The 20,132-nt window shown below is 40.5% G+C and overlaps 1 protein-coding gene across 1 annotated transcript in view; it reads right to left on the minus strand.

The window, feature by feature from the left end:
- Window positions 1-20,132, minus strand: part of gabbr2 (gamma-aminobutyric acid (GABA) B receptor, 2) — a 144,216-nt gene that overhangs the window by 51,376 nt on the left and 72,708 nt on the right. The window contains exons 3-4 of the mRNA XM_077008730.1: window positions 12,610-12,780; window positions 1,620-1,721 (exon numbers count right to left, since the gene is read on the minus strand). Coding sequence (XP_076864845.1) covers window positions 1,620-1,721; window positions 12,610-12,780 — 273 coding nt within the window. The remainder of the gene's footprint in view (window positions 1-1,619; window positions 1,722-12,609; window positions 12,781-20,132) is intronic.

Raw genomic sequence — 20,132 nt, forward strand, 5'->3', positions numbered from 1 at the left:
TGGTCCAGGGCTTTTAAAAACGTTAGAAAAATATGATTTCTTAGACTTATAAAATCATAGATACACAGTATAGAGTCGCAGAGAGGTCATAGCTAGTTTATATATGCATTTTTGGTTTTTATCTAGTTCACAAGATATGTAATAAAGCTCCTTATCAATGCATGATAATACATTGCTTATTAGGTACATGAACTTCAACAATAATTCATTCTGGTACAAAGTTTATGTACTCATATAACCACACAACACAACAAGTATCTGTAGTGCAGAGTGTGAATATTCTAAAACTTTATAGCAAGACTTCACGGCACCTGTGACAAAGTCTCACAGAGCCAAATTAACGATGTCATTACTAGGGCTCCTTAGTGCTTGCAAGTGAATGAATAAATTGCACAGCACTTTTAAAACACAGGCAACACAATTTCATAAATGAAATAAACATTTTCATCAGATGGTTACAGCTTCATATCTTCTGCCATATTCTGTGTCACATGCTGCAACATTATCTAAACAATTCCAACTGATGTGCCAGTCAAAACAATTTCCCAAGGAAGGAGAAATGTACCCATGGTGGGCCAATTTAGCCAACCTTCAAAATGATCTGTCAGAACATATAAAAAAAACATCATTACCAACTTGTCACAGACGTGCACTAACTAGCACCTTCAATTAGCATCAGTATAAAACTCCTCTTTCTCTGCCAGCACATCCGACCTCAGCGCAACACAGTATTTTCAGTACTGAGCACTGCATGTGTGTGGCCCACCAGTCCTCACGTCCTTCTCCTCAGAACCTCAGAGAGCCCTCGAAAGGGCCTCAGCCAACACAATACCTTCTCAGTACCACACCAGAGCCAGACTACATGCTGGGAGATTTTGGAGCTTTTGTATGAAACACTCTTGCTTCCTTTTTCATGGCCTTTTTCTCACTGAACCCCAGTCACTGGAAGGACTGGCAGAGACCTCTTCGGTGGGTGCGCCTAACCTGAATTCTCCCAGTAGAGGAAACAATGATCTGGAGTTCTGGCAGGGATGTGCTCTGATCAAGTAAAGTAAAGTTAGCTAAGTCAAAGCCACTATCTAGGCCAGTGTGCCGAGCTGTTCACATCAAACCACTGCACATTGTTTGTAATATCCAGGTCGACTGAGATGCAAAACCACATCATCTCTCCCTCTGCTACTGTACTCAATCCTTTCAGGCAACCTTTTATTATGCCAGAACCAGCAGACAGCAGAGCCAATGTGAGGGTCACCCAGCCTGGAGATTGTGCCCTCTGAGAGATGATGCCAAAGGGTAAAAAATCTGGGGTGCTGGGATTTGAAGAAACATTTCTACTGTGATTCCGTGTTATCTGGAGAATTGGGTCCATAGATGGACAAAGTCAATTCAGTAACAGGAGCTGGTTCAATGGTTTCACAGCGAGAGTGAAAATTTGCTGGGGGAAAAATTATTGTGAAAATGGTTAGCACAGACTGCAGGAAAAGGAAATTAGATGTACTGCATATGAGAAGAGTAGGTAGAATACTAGATAGATAGATAGATAGATAGATAGATAGATAGATAGATAGATAGATATTATTAAAAAACTGATCTAAATAGTCTTTTTTAAACTTTCTTACCTTCAATTTCTTCACATTAACACAGGGGTCATTAGAAAAGCTCTCTGTGTCTGCGATCTGGATATTTGCCCTCTCAAGTTCATTGGTCAAATCATTGCGTACCTGATAGAAAGAGATGGAAAGAGATAGAGCATGGGTAAGAATGTGAGAGAGATGGCCAGCAAAAACAAACAATCTCTGTTAGCTGATTTACATCTATGTACATTCTCTCCTCTAACCCCAAAGTCATTCTCTCCAGGTCCACAGCTGCCGGATGGCTGTGAATACGTGGGGCTTCCTCTCCAGAACTCTCCTACTCTGGAAATTACTCAGCTTTACTTGCGTCATGTATGCTTGTCAATGAACGTTCATAAAGTATTGACCATGTCGTAAACAGGAAAGCAATACCTACCACATGCACAATGTGACCTAGAAATACTCACATGCTTTTGGGATTTTTTTGTGTAGTGGTGCAATGCAAAACCACACAAGAAGACACCAGAAGCAGAAGCCCAAAGAAAGACATCCGCATGATAAATGGATCACAAATATTGCTGTAATAGGCAACTTCACTCTGAACATCAGACACTGTGGGAAATTGGATTACGATCGATCACTGGACTTTCTTCTCCTCCTCCTGTCCTGGACTCCAGCCATAACTTTAATGCCTTCACTTGGCTTTCAACTTATTAGACAGGGAAGTTGAAGTAAAAGCATGCTAACTTGAGACACAGACTGAGAAAACTTCCTTTGCCAAACTCCTTAAGGCCTTGTATATGGACAGGGAAGGAGATGGACCATCAGTGGGATGGACATTAGATGAACCATCAGTGGGATATGACTCTGTTATTGGGACTCATCTGCAAGGAAGTCGGTTGGAAAACTAGGGACAAACAAGCCCCTTTAACCTGCTGTTATATTTGGCATTTCAGAACTTTCAACTTATTTCACAAACTTTTCAAACCCAAATCTGAGTACTGCTGGCATTCCACTTTTCGGGTATTCTCTCCTTCATGCCTTTTTCTCTATTTTGACATCTGTCAAAAATGCACATCACTATCAGATTATTCAATGAATAAATGACCATGTGCATAGGGGTGGAGATTTGACGCCACAACACATATGAATCCCGAGTTTCAAATCTTTTAATCATTTTTGATACAAATACACTGAACAGTTCAAACAATTTATTTGTCTCTCATGGACAAATAGGCCAGAGCCATTCATAAGGTTAAGCTATATGTATTATCTAAAGAAAGATATACTCTGTACTCTGTTCTTAACTTTTAAGATAATGTCACGTTGAGGATCCCGGCCCCTCCCTTTTGGGCGTGTGTTAACGTGGTCCACGTGCTTTGTCTGCGTCAGTGGATCTCCGTGGTTATGGTTATGTCGCGTGATAATCTGTCTCACCTGTGAATAGTCTCGTAATCACGTGGGGCTAATGTGGTTTGTCTATTTAATGTGCGCTCGCGCAGTGTCCTGTGCTCGTCGTTGTCTAATGTTTACACGTTCTGTGTTAAAGTATATGTTACTCGTGCGCTATATTGCGCAATCTTTGTTACAATTAAAAGTGACGTCAATGAAAAGGAGGATTCGTGTCTCATCCTTCCCTGCTCCGCCGCGCGTCACAAATAAGTCTATTTATTCAAATAATTAACTCTTGAGCTCCTCTGATACCTGGCTGAGGCAAAAAAGCGTAATACCTAAAAAATCAAATAATTCATCTCTGTCTCTTTTTCTCTCTCTTTCACAAAGGCTTTTCAAAAAGTATTGACAAAATTAAGAGTTATTGCTTTAAAACTGTCACTTCCAGCAGTTAATCCGCCTATTCAAGAAGTAGCTGTGGCGTGTTAGCGTTTTTCTCGCATTCCCATTGGCTCCATACAGAATTCATATTCTGAGAAGGCGGAGCTCTTGTAACAACTTTTCAAGGTGGAACAGCATTGGAACAGAATTTATGATGAGTCTTCCCATTTGGTTATGAATTCCATCCTATTACATGTTGCAGAGGTACTCACACTACAAGACTGGACATGATTAATCACACACCAATTAAAGATGTTTGAAACCCTTGGGAAAGTCGCTTAGAGGAAACACTGTACATTAGTGTCATAGCAGTGATTTGAGCCAAACTGGGTCATATGTCGCCGAGCCCTGTAATGCATCTGTGACAGCTAAATGGGCTACAATCGTGTTGTGTCCACATACATACGATAATTTCATTTTCTTGCTAGCTAGTTTGCTAATGCTAACCATACACTACACACCTTTCAAGTCTGACAACCTCTCACATCTATAGACAGTACGTCAGAGGTTTTAGTCAGACTATGAGTTACCTAAACGGGTATTTGCAGTACTGCAGCTAAATTCCTTTTGAGATTATTTCCCATAATGCTTCTGTTGGAAATCCACAAGAGAAACTGTTGAATAATGGAGCAGAAACAGAAGCAGATTCGGGCAAAGCTTTTTGTGGCACAGGCCTCTTTTTGTAGTTTGTTCTGAAAACAGCCAAAAATAAAAAGACAAGGAACACGCCTCCCCAGTGTTTGCGCTGGTCTCTCATATACCCGCCAGAGATGTTCCTGTGCCTGACTCCTATTTTGGACTGGAGACAGCACACTGATTGGTTGTTGACAATGAAACGTCACTATCTGTGTAAGTCAATACTAAAATCTAATATCAACATTAAACATGGTTGATTTAACTGAAACGTCAATATTATTCAATTACACCTGACAAAAACACATCATGACCAACTTATTCTAAACCATAGAGAGGACGGGAACGTGCCCCAACTCTAGCAAAACCCGATTTAGTGCAATCGCTCGAAAAGTCTGGTATAACAGCAGCATAAGCAAGAGAATTGATCAAATGCTGGTACAACCACAATTTTTGAAACCAGACCAAAAATATATATATTTATATACTTAAATACATTTCTCATTAATAGTCAATGCCATATGATTAAAACTATTATTCTTGTCTATTCAATATACTTGTCTTGTCATAGATATTTTATTAAAAATAAAAATGTGTGTGTGTGTGTTTTTGGGGGAAGGTAGATTTGTTACCTGGTGGATGTTGGATGTATTGCCTGTACTTCAGGACTTTTCTGCAATGTTATTATTCTATAATAATTATTATATACCTACAGTAAACAGAAATTTGGAAATGGGATTCTTATTCATATTCTTCCTAACTGTAGCTACTTTTCATGCTTGTCTTTTGGCTGAGACAAAAAAATATCCATCCATGACCTTTCAACCTCTTACTGTAAGTGTGAAGAATGCGTAATGGGGCCTCTACCAGTGTGCTCTGCTGGTCAGATGAACCACACGACCCCACACTGTTTTGACTGCTGAACTTTTGCAGCTTAATGGAGATCCAAATAATGCTTCAGCATGTTAGAGGGAGTGTAGCAGAATGAGTGTGTGCCTGTGCAGTCACGTAGCTCCACGCAGGTGCAAACGAGGACACCAAATATTAGTGTTAGAGCGTGTTTGTGTGTTACAATGCCTGTGACCTTGGGGCTCTGTAATGGTTAGTACTAAATGAGGAAGTGCAAAGCACAAGTTAAAAGCTACGGGGAGATGAGCGTGATGTGGTGATACACAACAGATTTCTATATCGTCCTACCAGGTGAACCCAATTTAAATAGGACAAACTGGAAGCATTTTGACTCAAAACAAGGATGTGGGGAGAGAGGTGGCATGTTCATTTAATGTCAAGTGCAACTATTAATCTCTTACACTCAATTAGATAAGAAAACACAAAACACCGGACCAGCCGTCACCGCCCAACTGTATCGCTTTGCCCTTTTTTGTCGTCATGGTTTAGAGGTATCCTGCCATTCAGGAGACCAAATGAGCTTGTTTGTGTCTGCACACAGCACACTGATGGCTACATTATAAATGGCAGGGCACGCTCTAGCGCCGTCTCGCTCTTGTACCTGCTAGTCTTTTGAAATGCACCGGTGCTCCATCATGTCTCCGGCTCTCCATCCCCCACAGCCCCGTCTCATGAGACACACACACAAAGAATGTTGAGACATCAGAAGGCGTCCGTGTGCCAGGTAGAATTCGCTCTGCCGGCCTGACAGGGCTGTGAGGGCAGACTGGGGACAGCAGCTGCATAACGGCGCCTGCCGCCGACAGGTGTCATTTCTGCTAGCTATATTAATACTGAGATCTCCTTGATGTTCACCCAACAAGATCCTCCACACCTGGGGCACGAGCCGCTTACTGTGCATATTCAATAATCACTATCACTAATCACTATATATCACTAATGATAAAGTGTCATAATAATACTAATACTAATGATGATACTAAATTTTGGATCTCAAAGCTGTTATTGTATGACTTACAACTTATGTGAGTAACTGCCTGGCTGGATTGCCTCAGTTACCTGAACTTCCTGCTGTTCGGTGACTGCAGTGAGAATGCAGTGAGCATTCAGCCCTTGTGTAGACAACTCCCACTTGTATTTCGCACTTATTTTCATTGTAGTTTAAGGCAAAATACTTTAGTTTGTTAATTAATTATTTAGTTTATTTTATTATGTGCTTAATGAAAGAAAACTGTTGCAAGTATATACAGCAATTGTGGGATTTGAAAGGTTGTAAGTTTGTTGTGACCCAGCACTGAAAGATCTGTTCACAACATTCATCAAATGTATATCTTCCTGACCTTGAAACAAATCCCCATGTCTAGATCACGATTGTGATAGCAGACATACAGCACAAACATAACTGAGCGTATTTAGATCTTTAATTAAGACCTCTGGTGATGGGAAAACATTCAACATTTCATTCCCTTCAAATTCTCTGCTAGCCTTGCAGATATTCCTTACACACACACACACACACACTTTAAAACCCTTCAATCCACCACTCAGAGGACAAGAAAATAATGTAAACAACTTTGCAGACAACCTAGATCAATAGAACCTGCTTTTGCTCTTCAGAAACCATGACCACTCAGATGTAGACATGACATTACACAGTTTCATATCTCAACAGATAGCAATCCACTACAAAAAAAAGAGAGAAAAAAAATCTAATATGACAAAAAAAGACTCAACAGCTACAGAATGTACTGTTTGTCTGCACTGAGAGAGAAAGATTGTTTGACCTTTATTTTTGTTTGATTTTGTGTCGCACGGCTCTCCGTGAGCAAACACACCAGCACTCGTGTGGATGTCTGCGGGAAGAGCCGGTTTATGTTGCCTGGGTGAGGTCAGAGGGTTCTGGGGCACCCCTCTTCTCCTAGGTCAGTGGTCATGCATTTTAATCTTTTGTAGGCCTATTTGCTTTGACTGTGAGTGACCATTTTGTATTTTAGAATTGTTAGTCCTCCCTTTGAAATAATCACAACTGTGTGCAAACGCAGGTTAGCATTGGAAAGCCATGCTACTTACGTAGCTGGAATGTTTAATCAACAAGCAGAAAACTCTGAGCACATCGTATCTCAAAACCGATACCCATTACTGAAAGGTGTGCAGTATAGTTTAGGTCACTAATGCTAGACCTTAGTGTAAAATAGTACATGTAAAGAAAGAATACAGTGACCTCTTTCAGATGCATTACCCCACTTAGACAGCATGCAGGAACGTGCGTGTGTGCACGTTTACCTTTATGTGTGCTGGTGTGTGTGTGTAAATGTTGGGCCTTTTTTACACATAAAGATGCACTTATGCTACCCTACATACAATCCCCAGGTTTGTATTTGCACTAAGCATTAAATAAATTAGAAACCAATTCAATCTGAAAATATGCAGTATATTTCAGGGTTTATTTTAGTACTCTTAACTACTACATCCAAATGACACCTCACAGATTAAGATACTGCACATTCTCCCATGCATATGATTTCATTACTAAGACGGACAGTAAAAATAGTTAAAATAACAATTTACAAAAAAATTCCAACAGCAGAGATGATGCTGGAATACAAATTGAATATGGTTATATGTTTAGTAATGCACTGCATGTGCGGTAGCCACAGATCATTTGTGAAACTAAATTATAATCACAGCCATGTCAGCCTAGCTTATGTTTATGCTTTCTAATTTGTATAATGTAAGCAAGGTGCAGGTGGGTCCCCCCACCTCCCCGCTCTCTCTATTTCTCTCTCAGCATCAGCGTTGTGGGTAGCTATTTTTAGGCAGGGTTACTGGTTACTGAATTACTACCCACTGTGCCTGGCTGTGTTGTCACTGACTGACGTTGGTGATAATGGAGAATGATGAAATTTGCACTCTTGAGGGGAGAGAGAGAGAGAGAGAGAGAGAGAGAGAGAGAGAGAGAGAGAGAGAGAGAAAGAGAGAGAGCAGTAGACTCATAAAATGCAGCCATTGGCTAGCTTTGGTCAGCTTTAGTCACAAACACACACACACATAATCCTACCCAGTGTGCAAAGCCTAACAAATAGACTTAATTCCACATTGAGGCCCTAGTCATCTAATCTTTCAGCACATAAAAAGGGGGATTGAGGCTTAATCTGCAAAACGGCACGCTGAAGTGTGATTCAAAACAGCCTTTAATCCATTTGTTGATAGACACTCAAGAACAACACCACTGACAGCCACAGACATGTGTTAAACATCAAACGCAAAGCAGGACAGGAGAGAAATCATTTCATGAAAGTAAGTAGAATTAAAGCATGTACATATACATATCATACACCCCCAGCCCCCAGACACACACTATCAGTGTTCAGCAGTGTGTAGCTATAAAACTATTCTAGCAAAACTGAGAGAAAGGGCTGCAGAAATCATTGAAATATCTGGATCCTATTGTGACTCTTAGCAGGGATGCAAAGGGCTGGGTCCTGCTTCTCGTGGATATGTCATTGCTTCTCTGTTCAGTGTGTATGAGAAGACTGTGATGGTGACCCCAACAAAAGTTAGCCTGAAGGAGCAACTTGCTGGAGTCTTTTTCAAGCCCTAAAGATGTTTCCCAACTAGGATGAGAGGCATTTTCTTTAACTGTCCTTTCCGAACAAAGATTAGCTTATTTTATCAGTCATACACTCCAGCAATAAAGAAAATTAGATGTTTGGCAAACACTCAAGTATTAAGGCATCTTTAATTACGTAAAGCAAATGAGATGGAACTAAGAGGATTATTCTCTATTGCTCAAACAAAGGGTATACACTTACTACTCACCTTATTAGAAATATGAAAACACTTTTCAGGTGTACAGTTAGACACTATAGCTCATATTTTGCCATCAGGGACATGGGACCCTGTAATATCTCCAGCAGCACCACAGCACCTACACAACCATGCAACTACCATGTTATTAACACACCAATCCCATAAGTGCCACTGCTGTGTTGACCAAATGTCCACCACCCAAATAACATCCGGTCATCAGAGGCCCTGTTGTTAGAAACAGACCAGAGATAAACTGGGTAGAAGGTGCACTGCAACAGATTGGCTATGACTGGTAATTGTACACTACAATGAAGGTAGGTTTACCTAACCAAGGGGTCAATAAGTGGAGATTTAAGTGGTTGTTTTTTATCAAATGGATAATGAGCACTACATACAGGGTATAAATCAATTCCAGTTAAAAGATCAATTTCTCAATCTCATCTCCAACTGTATGAAGAGCTCTGAATAATCCTGCACAAACAAGAGTACAGTAATACCTGACAAAAGGCTAAACATTGACTGAAGATTCTGAAATCTTGAAATCTTAAGAGTACAAAGGTGCTAATTTAAAGAGTACTTTTTTTGCATTACATAAGGAACAAAATACAAGAGTAGCTTGCATATTATAATTATTATCTCATTGCATATTCTAATTATTATATCATTGTTGTTCTTTTTGGCTGTTCTGTTGGGGATTTAAAATATCAGAAAAGAACTGAAAGAAAAAGAACACAAATGAAGCTTCATAAATATCTGTCACACTCTACCCATGAGAGAATGTAAACACACCTCTGTTTCAAACCTCAGTTGCCTCTTATTTGTTCTCTTATCAAAGTTATATTTCCAATACCTAAAATAAGCCATTGATCATCTGAACTCTATTCTGATTGTATAGCCACACATAGTCAGAAACTGTATTCACCAATTCACCAGCCAACAAATTAAGAGCAACAAATATACACTCTCCTGCATTATTATTGTGTTGTAGGAGAACATAACCAGACATTTGAATGCAAATAAACCCACTTCCTGCCTGAATTTAGGCAAGAGAGGCTTAAGCTGAATTGAATGTGTTGCCAGATAAATATTTTCAGGTGGAATATGTTTGATTGGCTCGGTAGAAAGAGTAGTCCAGTCACAGAACACAAAGCATAAAGAGGAAAAAGTCATGGTTAAAAAATATAAATTAAAAAGTGCATTTGAGGGAAATAGTTTATAAGTAAAATATAAATACATTAATGTATTTAAATTAAAGTAAACATAGAGCTGGTTTGAACAATAATAATAATAATAATAAAAAAAAACATCATTACAAAAATAATTTCTCAGTAACGGCAAAGGGAGTATTTGTGTTTCTGTATTTTTAGTCCTGCTCAGTTCAACTGCAGAAGCAGGGAGGAGGCAATACAGTGGCATCATGACACATGATAAAAATGGCGCAAGGTTGAAATATACCTCCTACGCAACTGTTTGCTGTGTTCAGATTTAAGTCATTAAAATTAAAAGTCATCTGAGCAGTATTTTCAAATGTCTCTTGTTTTGCCATCTGATCCTTATGGTTTCAGTGCCTACAGCTGGTACAGCATGACCAAGCACAGTAGAGGTTCTCCTTCAATTATGCTTATCAAATGAAGTGGCCCAGTGTCATACCAATACAAGTGGTTTCTCACTCTCCACATAAATGCTGGTACGTTTATATGACTAATCATATCAAAGACAACATGCATTTTAATGCTCACATGACAGCAGCCTGACATCAAAGCAAGCCAAACAACAAAATGATGTAGAAGTGGTTTGTTTTTATGCACTGGGTAACTCTCCATCTAGTCATATATTAATAACGAAAGGTGTTTATTTTTTAATTTTCTTGATTTGATTTGATATTCATATTCAGGTAAATATGGGTTAGAAGAAACTGGATCAAATCCCTCACACCAGGGTCCTGATGAAGCTACTTGGGAAGGACCTCATGGGTTGTGACTTGGTTTTTGACTGCAAATATTATTAATAACCACTGCAACTTGTGTGGAACTTAACCTATGTTTCCTAGTTAGCAACCTCTCTAGGGTTTAATCATTAAAAGTGTAAATATGCAGCTTTAATTGTCTGTGCAAGCCACACTTGTTAACAAGTACAAGAACAGAACGCACACCCTTAAGATATGGCTTCCTTTACTTTGGTTATGTTTACCTTTACTTCAGCTATGGTTACTTTCACTTCAGTCGTGTTTACCTTTAATTAAGCTGTGGCTACATTTTCTTCAGCTGTGTTTACCTTTACTTCAGCTATGGCTACTTTCACCTCAGTTATGGCTACCTTTACATTGGCTATGTTTACTTTACTTCAGCTATGGCTACCTTTACTTCAGCTGTAGCTACTTTTACTTCAGCTGTGGCTACTTTTACTTCAGCTGTAGCTACTTTCACTTCAGCTATGGCTACCTTTACCTTGGTTATGTTTACTTTTGTTCGGCTATTGCTACCTTTACTTCAGCTGTAGCTACTTTTACTTCAGCTGTGGCTACTTTTACTTCAGCTATGGCTACTTTCACTTCAGCAATGGCTACTTTCACTTCAGCGATGGCTACTTTTACTTCAGCTGTGTTTACATTTACTTCAGCTATGGCTACTTGTACTTTAGCTACATTACCTTTACTTCAGCTATGACTACTTCAGCTGTGTTTACCTTTACTTCAGATGTGTTTACCTTTACTTCAGCTGTGTTTACCTTTACTTCAGCTGTGGCTACTTTCACTTCAGTTATGGCTACTTTTACTTCAGCTGTGGCTACTTTTACTTCAGCGATGGCTATTTTTATTTAAGCTGTGTTTACCTTTGGTTCAGCTATGGCTACTTTTACTTCAGCTACATTACCTTTACTTCAGCTACATTACATTTACTTCAGCTACATTACCTTCATTTCAGCTATGGCTACTTCAGCTGTGTTTACCTTTACTTTAGCTACGGCCAGTTTTACTTCCTCATTGGAATGCAACCACACATAGGCCGCTGTCCCACTGTGAAAGGTCACATCTTGCTGAGTGGCTGTCCACCATGCTGGAGCAATAGTTGAGGGTGGCAGTGTGGCACCAGCATAACGTGCTAATCAGGCTTTTAGAGCCTTGCCCTGGCAGGTTGATGGCATTGGCCCCTTCCTTACTGTCTGGTTAAGCCCTGCAACTCCACCAAGGACTTTGCCCTTTAAGTTAGTTTAGTTAACACTAAAGACCAGTCAAATGAAATAGCAGTCTCAATGGAGAGGCATCTGCAGCTCTTTAAAGATCAATAATGTGGATAACTATAATATATAGCATGGTACAACATGGTACATGATAATAAAATAATTTAAAAATATAGTACATCATACAAGATTTCTAAACGTCACTCTTAAACCTTTCATTTGCCCAAAGACAGGGCCTACATCAGGCCACAGTTGGAGCTCACAAACAAATAAACTAGGGATAAAATGTATATCTGCTGAAAAGCTGCCCCAGTATTTTGTGTGCATGTCCACAAGTAGCTGTATTAACTTCTGTATATTTATGTTGCCTGCATAAGTTGCCTATAATTATAATATGATGCTATTTAGGTTCTGTAACAATCAAATGCAAAATAAATGCCCTTGAAGTGTGAATTTGCATGTCTGAATCTCAATTTCACAGAGAATTCCTTATTTACTTCGTTTTTTCCTATTTATAGAAACATGGCATACGTAAAAACATCATCTTTAATTTTCACTGTTCACTATACACCTGGTTTACACTCATCTACAGCTTCATCTTTCATGTTTAAATAACACTGGTTTAATTGGATTCTTTGAGAGTAACATAACTTGAGATGTTTTGACTGACCTCAGAGAACCTTTGCACGTCCTGGGTCAAGGTCCCCACTCTTCTCCAGTCGTAGTAATTGAGGAACTTAACCACAGCTGGATTCACTGCATTGTCTGAGGGAACCGTTCTGAAAAAGTTTGGATACTTTTTCTTATCTGCCAGGACAGGAGTTGTTGCTGCAAAAGACAGCTAGAATCAGAGAGAGAGAGAGAGAGAGAGAGAGAGAGAGAGAGAGAGAGAGAGAGAAAGAGAGAGAGAGGGAAGGGAGAAAGTAAATATAGATTATTAGAGGCCAAACCACTTAGAATTGTAATCCTCACAATAACCAAACACAAGAAAACCCAACTAAAGCAGCTGCACCCACAGTTCATTTTGGTAGATTACACTGATATCAGGATATTATTATACTGTAAAGAGAGGCCCATGCCCATCAGTTTCCTGTTTGGCCTTTTTATGCTGGACTGAGTGTGATGACTCAGGCTAGAGCCTCTGTGTCAGGGACTCCAGGAGTCCAGAGTTCAGGTGCGAACAAATCAACACACTGTCACGTCCCTATAAAAAGACAGCACTCACACCTATTGAGGCCCCCATGGTGACAGGAGCTGCGAATGTTTGCGCCACTGACAGTCAACCTCAGCTGACTAGCTTCAGTTTGTGTGTGTGTGTGTGTGTGTGTGTGTTAAAGGATGTGAAAATAGGACTATTGAAAGCTTAAAAATACTTGCATTCCCTCTAATTCACAGGGCTGTGTGTATGGAATAAGGTTCATTTGGACCTTTTTTCCCTGTAAAATGGAACTCAAGTTTAAAAAGGCTGAGATTAATCTGTTGGAAGTTCCTTTAAACTACACCATCAATTTCCTGTCAAACTATTCCACTGTAAGCAGGTTTAAGTCAATTTGCATACTGAAAAAAAATGCTAAGTACGTACAGTATAACTTTGTAAGAACCCACTTTATTGAACATCTCTGTCATGTTGTTAGGCACCGCCAAGTGTGTTTTCAGCATTAAGAGAATCAAAAACCCAGTGCTGCATGTCATAGAACGCATTTTCTGACTTCAGATCTTCTGAGTTCTCACTCTGCTGGTTCACATTTGTTCCTCAGGTTATAACACAGCCCCAAGGTCGGTTATCTCTCACACATAAACATATGGAAATTCTTTGGAAATTCTTATTTGAAGATCACAATTTTTGCTTACAGTCATGAACTGTTTGTGCAGTGCCACACATCCAGTTCTGACACAAATTTTATTACTGCATGTAGCCTCCAACTGAAGAGTAAATCAAAACATCTTTTATGAAATAAAAAATGGGGTGGCCGTAAAAGTTATGGTAAGTTAAGTCAGCCCTTACTCAAGTGCATAAAACTGAAGAATATTTTTTAAAAACAGGATCAATCTGATAACATTAATGAAGGTACTGATTTATTTAATGTATAGTAAGACTTTAACAGAGTGGAAACATGGTCTTCACTTCTACTATTCATTGGGTTCACAGAAACTGGATATCAAACTAAAACAAGTGTCAATGGACACAATCAAATAAGTTCTAAGTTAAATTACCACCCTCCCCCCATTATGTGATCAGAACTGGAATGGAGGTAATCTTTAGCCTACAATATGTTATAACTGTGACCTTGCTGACCTAAAGAGGGGTTTGGAAAATACATCTCATCTGCTCTTATTTCGCGCTGATTTGATAGGAGAAAGTACTCCAGTGGATATCTTCAGGTTTACTGACCAGGCTAAATCATGGAGAGAGACACAGTCGTCCCAGAATCCTGAGCGATAGCATACACCACCTGATCCTTTTGTAGACCTGAATAGCTCTATCCCTCCCTCGTTCCCTCCCTCCCTCTCTCTCTCTCTCTCTCTCTTTCTCTTTATGCCTATTCTTGAGATAGGAATGGCAATGCAAAAATGCATAAAATACACTACACAGGCAAAAATGTTGAGATACACTTCTTAATCATTGAATTCAGGTGTTCAGACCTATTTTGTCCCATTGCCACAGCTGTATAACAAGGCTATAAAGCTTGCCTTTACAAATCATTCATGAAAAAATGGGTTATTCTGAAGAGCTGTTAAATTGAATATGGTGCTGTATCAGGATGTCACTATTGCAAAAAGTCAGTTTGTGAAATTTCTTCCCTCCCAGAAATTCCACAATTGATTGTAAGTAGTATTGCTGAAGTGGAAGTATTTAAGAATCACAGCAACTTGGCCGACCAAACGTGGCAGACCATGTAAAGTTTCAGAGCGGGGTCACCGAGGGCTGAGGTGCACAGTGCGTAAAAATAGGCGACGCTCTGCTGACTCAATAACTGCAGAGTTCCACACCTCCTGTGGCATTAACATCAGCACAAAAATTGTGCCCTGGTTGCTTTGTGGTATGGGTTTTCATGGCCGAGCAGCTGCATGCAAGCACTAGATCATGAAGCCAAGCATCGTTTAGGGTGATGTAAAGCACAACACCACTGGACTCTGGAGCAGTGGAAACGTGTTCTGTGGGGTGATCGTGCTTCTCTGTCTTGCAGTCTGATGGATGAGTCTGGGTTCGGTGAATGCCAGGACAACATTACCTGCCTGACTGCATTGTGCCAAGTGTATTGTTTGCTGGAGGAAGGATAGCGCTACGGGGTTGTTTCTTAGGGACTGGCTGAGGACCTTTCGTTTCAGTGAAGAGAAATCTTAATGCTTCAGCATACCAAGACATTTTGGATAATGGTATGCCTCCAACATTGTGAGCACAGTTTGGGGAGGGCTCTGCTCTACTCCAGCATAAAGGGGCATAAATCAAGCCCCATAACGGCGTGGTTAGTGAGTTTGTTGTGGAAAAGGTTGAGTGGCCTGCACAGAGCTCTGACTTCAAGCCTATTGAATACCTTTAGGATGAACTAGAACATGTATCCAATACCAAAAAAAAAAAAAAGAACATGTATCCAATACCTCATCCAGCATCAGTGTCTGACCTCACAAAATTTATTTTGGATGCATAGGCAACAACTCCTACAGACACACTCCAAATCCTGTAGAAAGTCTTCCCAGATGAGTGCAAGCATTTATAGCTGCAAAGGAGGAACCAGGTCCATGGTAATTCACTCCTCTAAATTTAATCTGCAGGTGTGCCAATACTTTTGTCCACATGCTGTATTATATAAGTGATCATCTCTCTCTCCTGTTGGTAACGTCACTCTCACATCTGTTCCCTTGATACTTCTCACTAAGTCACCAGAAAATATCCACACAATCAGGCAAACAACAGACAAAGAGCAGAGCTGCGCAGGACACTTTGACAAAATTAGACAGAATTAGCATAATTTGCTATATTTAATTGCTAAGTGTTTAGAGGGGTTATTCCTTCAAATTTCAATATTATGATTTTTACATTATTTTATATTCTCAGTTACTTAAAAAACAAAACAATACAAGAAACATATTTCTGTATTTCACTTGGTGGAGGACACAGGGCATGGTGTTAACACCACCAAGGTTTCTTTTTCAAAGAGTGCACATGTCTACTGTATGCACTCTAACAGAACAGATGGGAAGACTGTTGTGTCAGCCATTTTATTGATCACAAATTGTTTTAACTATACAACTACAGAAATTCAGACACATTCATTTGTTTGTTTTTACATTTTCTGTCTCCCCTTATGCTGTTTAAACCTTAAAATCTCTAGCAGGTAAAAATAAAACAATAGTTTGTTGATGTTTAGATGAAAATAACACTAGGCCTGCTTTTTTCTCCAAAGGGAAAGTTGTTTTAGAGATAGGTGGTGTTCTTGCAGCTGCAATAAATTGAAATGATCTAATAAAAATAAATTAGGTTATTGTAATATCTACAATGTAATATCTATTATAACTAGGGCAGTTATCAATGTTAATCAACACTGAATTAATTGCTGTGCTAGGAGACATTAAGATTGCCGATAATGACAATGATTAGCAGAGCTTCTCTCTGAAGCCTGAAACATCATAGCACTCTAACAGCCATGGCAGGACATTTTACAATTCCATTTTACTGTACCTTTGTTGAATTTGCTTTCATGTAGTTACAACAGAACACAGTACAACAGATCACCTCAAATGGAAACACCATATATTCCATATTCCATATAATTTCTTCTATAACCTCTTGTGATAAACAACTAACAAGCTTAGCACAAGGTGATTAAACTCATGTGTTCAACAAATCATGTTTTACATCCCTAATCAGTAAACAATCCTGCTTGACCACAGAGAGTACAGGTTTGAAATGAGAGAGAAGACATCTTGCTAGCTGCTATGCTACCAACCCCAATCACTCATTACAGCTCAACAATGTGATTGTTGTTCCAAACACAGGGATTAACACTGTCAGTTAAAGAGGATGGTCTTTATCGTGCTGTTATTGGTAAATCCAAATCCACCCATGAGACTTGCAGAGTTTTATAAAGGTCTCTGGGAGGCTGCATTTAGCTGAGACTACATGCTGAAGGGAAACAGCTGGGCCTGAGACACCTGTGTTCACACTGGCTGTGAGAGAGAGCCTCAGTTAAAAAGGTCTCAGTGATATATACTGTCCCACTGACCATGTTTCAGCATAGGCCATTGAGGGAAACAAGAACCGGATAAAAAAGACAACGGAAAGTGTTCTATAAAATCTCGTATTCGGAGAATACATGTTTGTGGTGTCTCATGGAAACCCTCGAGTCATTTGTCTGAGGTGAGATATCGCTCTAAATTGAATTGTACTGACCCATGTCCTTTCTGCCTTTTCTGTAATGACCTGCACTGCATGGCTGAAGCTCTTTAGCGGGACATGCCCGTCCCAGTGCTGTCCCGCCTCCCTGCAGCTTCAGGCAGGGCTGGAACACCCAGGCACATGCGAGGGCAACGCGGGAAAGCTATTATGCTGAATGAGATTTCCTCATATACTCTCTCAGCAGGAGATATCCAGCATAGAATGTCTTATTTAAAAAAGCAGGGTTACCGCTGAGCTGTGATCACTAGTTTTTCAGAGTGTGGGTTTACGTAACCTTAGCGGAGATGTGTTTTAGACTTTTTTGTACAGTCTCTGGCCTCTGCTGGGGCACATGGGATGCCCCTCACATGTGTAAAAACAAGTGCACTTGTGTATACGTAGTGAAAAAATCCACATAACTGCATCCAACAAGAACTCATTGGAGTGTCATTTCCTCTACCTGTACCAACATTCAGATGTTTCACACACACACACACACACACACACACACACACACACACACACACACACACACACACACACACACACACACACACACACACACACAGTCCTGCATTCTTTATGAGTCACGGTGATGTGCTGAGGAAGAGCACCAGGTGAGTCTCCACCCCTCTCCAATCCATCTCTCCTCCCTTCCCTTTATTGTCCCTGCATCCTGCTGTTTGTGCACACTTCTCCTAGGTTTTAATTGCCACCGCCCCCCACCCCCCCAACCCAAAGCCCCCCTCCCCCAGGGTTCGTGGCATGCCGACAGCCTGCGGCACCTTTCCATCAATCTCTTGGTGCCAGTATTAATTAAAACTGGGGAGAGGAGCCCCTGCCTGTCACACCTCTCAGCTCCACAGCTGTGGGACTGCAAGGTCGCGGGGCTCAGCTAATAAGTCCAATAAAGGAGACAGCACTTTTTTTTTTCTTTCACAGGCAAATAATAAATGACTCTGAGAGGTGAAGGAAGAGAGAGAGCAATATTCATTGTGTGCATAGTGAAGGTGCAGAGCAAAGAAGGAGGGAACTGGGAAATGCATGCAGCGCCTGTGGAGAAGGCATTGTGCATTCTGGGAGCCGACCCCTGAGTGAGCGGGGTCCAGAGTAGCAGTTTCTCTCGACACTCGGGTGGCCTGAGTCAATAGACAGCGTTTCATTCTCATTAAAGTTCTCCAGCGAGTTCCAAACACTAGGACCTCACAGAATGAAATATTGACAGCCTTGCACAGCAGCCAGAATCGACCTATCAAGAGCTTACTCCATCTGAGCTCACTTTATACAGGAGGCGCAAAAGATCTGCTCACCATAGAACAGGTGCATCTTTCAGCATAGCCCCTTTATAATGAGAAATACATTTCTACTATCTGAATACTGGCCTTAAGACCCATAGAGTCAGGTTTTGACTAAATGACTTAAATGGGAAAACCACATCCACTGCACCCTCCAATTTAGCCATTGCCAGCGGTCTCTTGCTTCATCTCACCGGGTAAAAGAACAGCAGGACACCTCTCACACCACTAAAAGGGGAGCCAGCCAATCAGGTGCCTGCTTGCTCGCTCACGTCAGGTATTTGGCACTGCCCTACACATCCACATACAGCTGCTTGCCAACACTGCAGAGCCAGTACTTGGGAAAGATAAAGCAGCTGGATTTAATATACGTCAGAGGAAGGCATGCATTTGAAAGCCACACTGCAGTATTTTGGTCCAGGTTTTAACACTTGTTGCATTCATTAAAAAAAAATGCGATATAACCTGATGTGACTGACTGTAAGCTAACCTGTAACTCTCAGCCAAGACAGACCAAGTGAGTTAAAGTGATGCTTAAAGCGTGCAGTCATAGTTAAACCCCAAAGGTCTGGTCTTCTGACCTTTCAGTAGAAAGGAACGCACCCATCTCCTGCCCACCTACAGCTGCCCAGCAGAGCACAGGAGGACCCATGATGGTTGACATCTCTCCTCTGTGTTACCAGGCTCACTAATCCAAAGCATCATCCTGTCTGACCTGCCCACACACAACTTAGGAACATTAATCAAAAACCGAGGGTATTATTGCATGGTTAGATGACAAGCATCCATTTAAGGCAGCCAGATTTCGAGGTTAATGATGTAAAAACACATTTGTGAGGTGTTTAGAGCACTAATAGGCAGTATATACCCCCTTTGAATTCTATGGCTCGATTTATCAGGGCATTTTAAAAATAATCTAGTCCTTAGCAGGTCTTAAAGTGAGGTAAACATAGCCTCAGATGAACACCACAACAGATCTTTAATGAAAATTAAGTCAAAATGGAGAAGCCCTGTGTGAAAAACCAAGTCCCCCATGAATCAACAGATTTGTAGAAGCACCTTCCGCAGCTACAACGAAGTAATCAAGTAATCAATCTCTCATATTATCAATCTCTCACGTCATCAATCTCTCACATCATCAATCTCTCTAATCATTCTGGAGGAATTTTTGCCCATTTTCTGTGCTTGGGATCGCAGTCCCGTGGCATATCCCAAAATGTGGCACTGTGAATTAAGCCCAAACACCTCCACTTTGGCATTGTGGCATTGTGTTTATACACACCCGAATGTGGCAAAATGTTAACAGACACCTGCTCCAGACCAGCACACTGTCAAAATGCCTGCTGTCACTGTTTCTGATGCTCAATAAGTCAAGGGTGTTTGATTAGGTGCTTCAGCTCCTATTCCCATGGAAGCGGTAAGGGGATTCAACAGGTATTCCACAGTAAAGGGGTCGTTTTTCACACACTGCTTTGGTCTTGTTTTTGTTAAATAAATAATGACACAGTGGAGGTTCTAGAC

This window comes from Brachyhypopomus gauderio, chromosome 6 (genome assembly GCF_052324685.1).
Source record: "Brachyhypopomus gauderio isolate BG-103 chromosome 6, BGAUD_0.2, whole genome shotgun sequence".
In the NCBI taxonomy this organism is placed as follows: domain Eukaryota; kingdom Metazoa; phylum Chordata; class Actinopteri; order Gymnotiformes; family Hypopomidae; genus Brachyhypopomus; species Brachyhypopomus gauderio.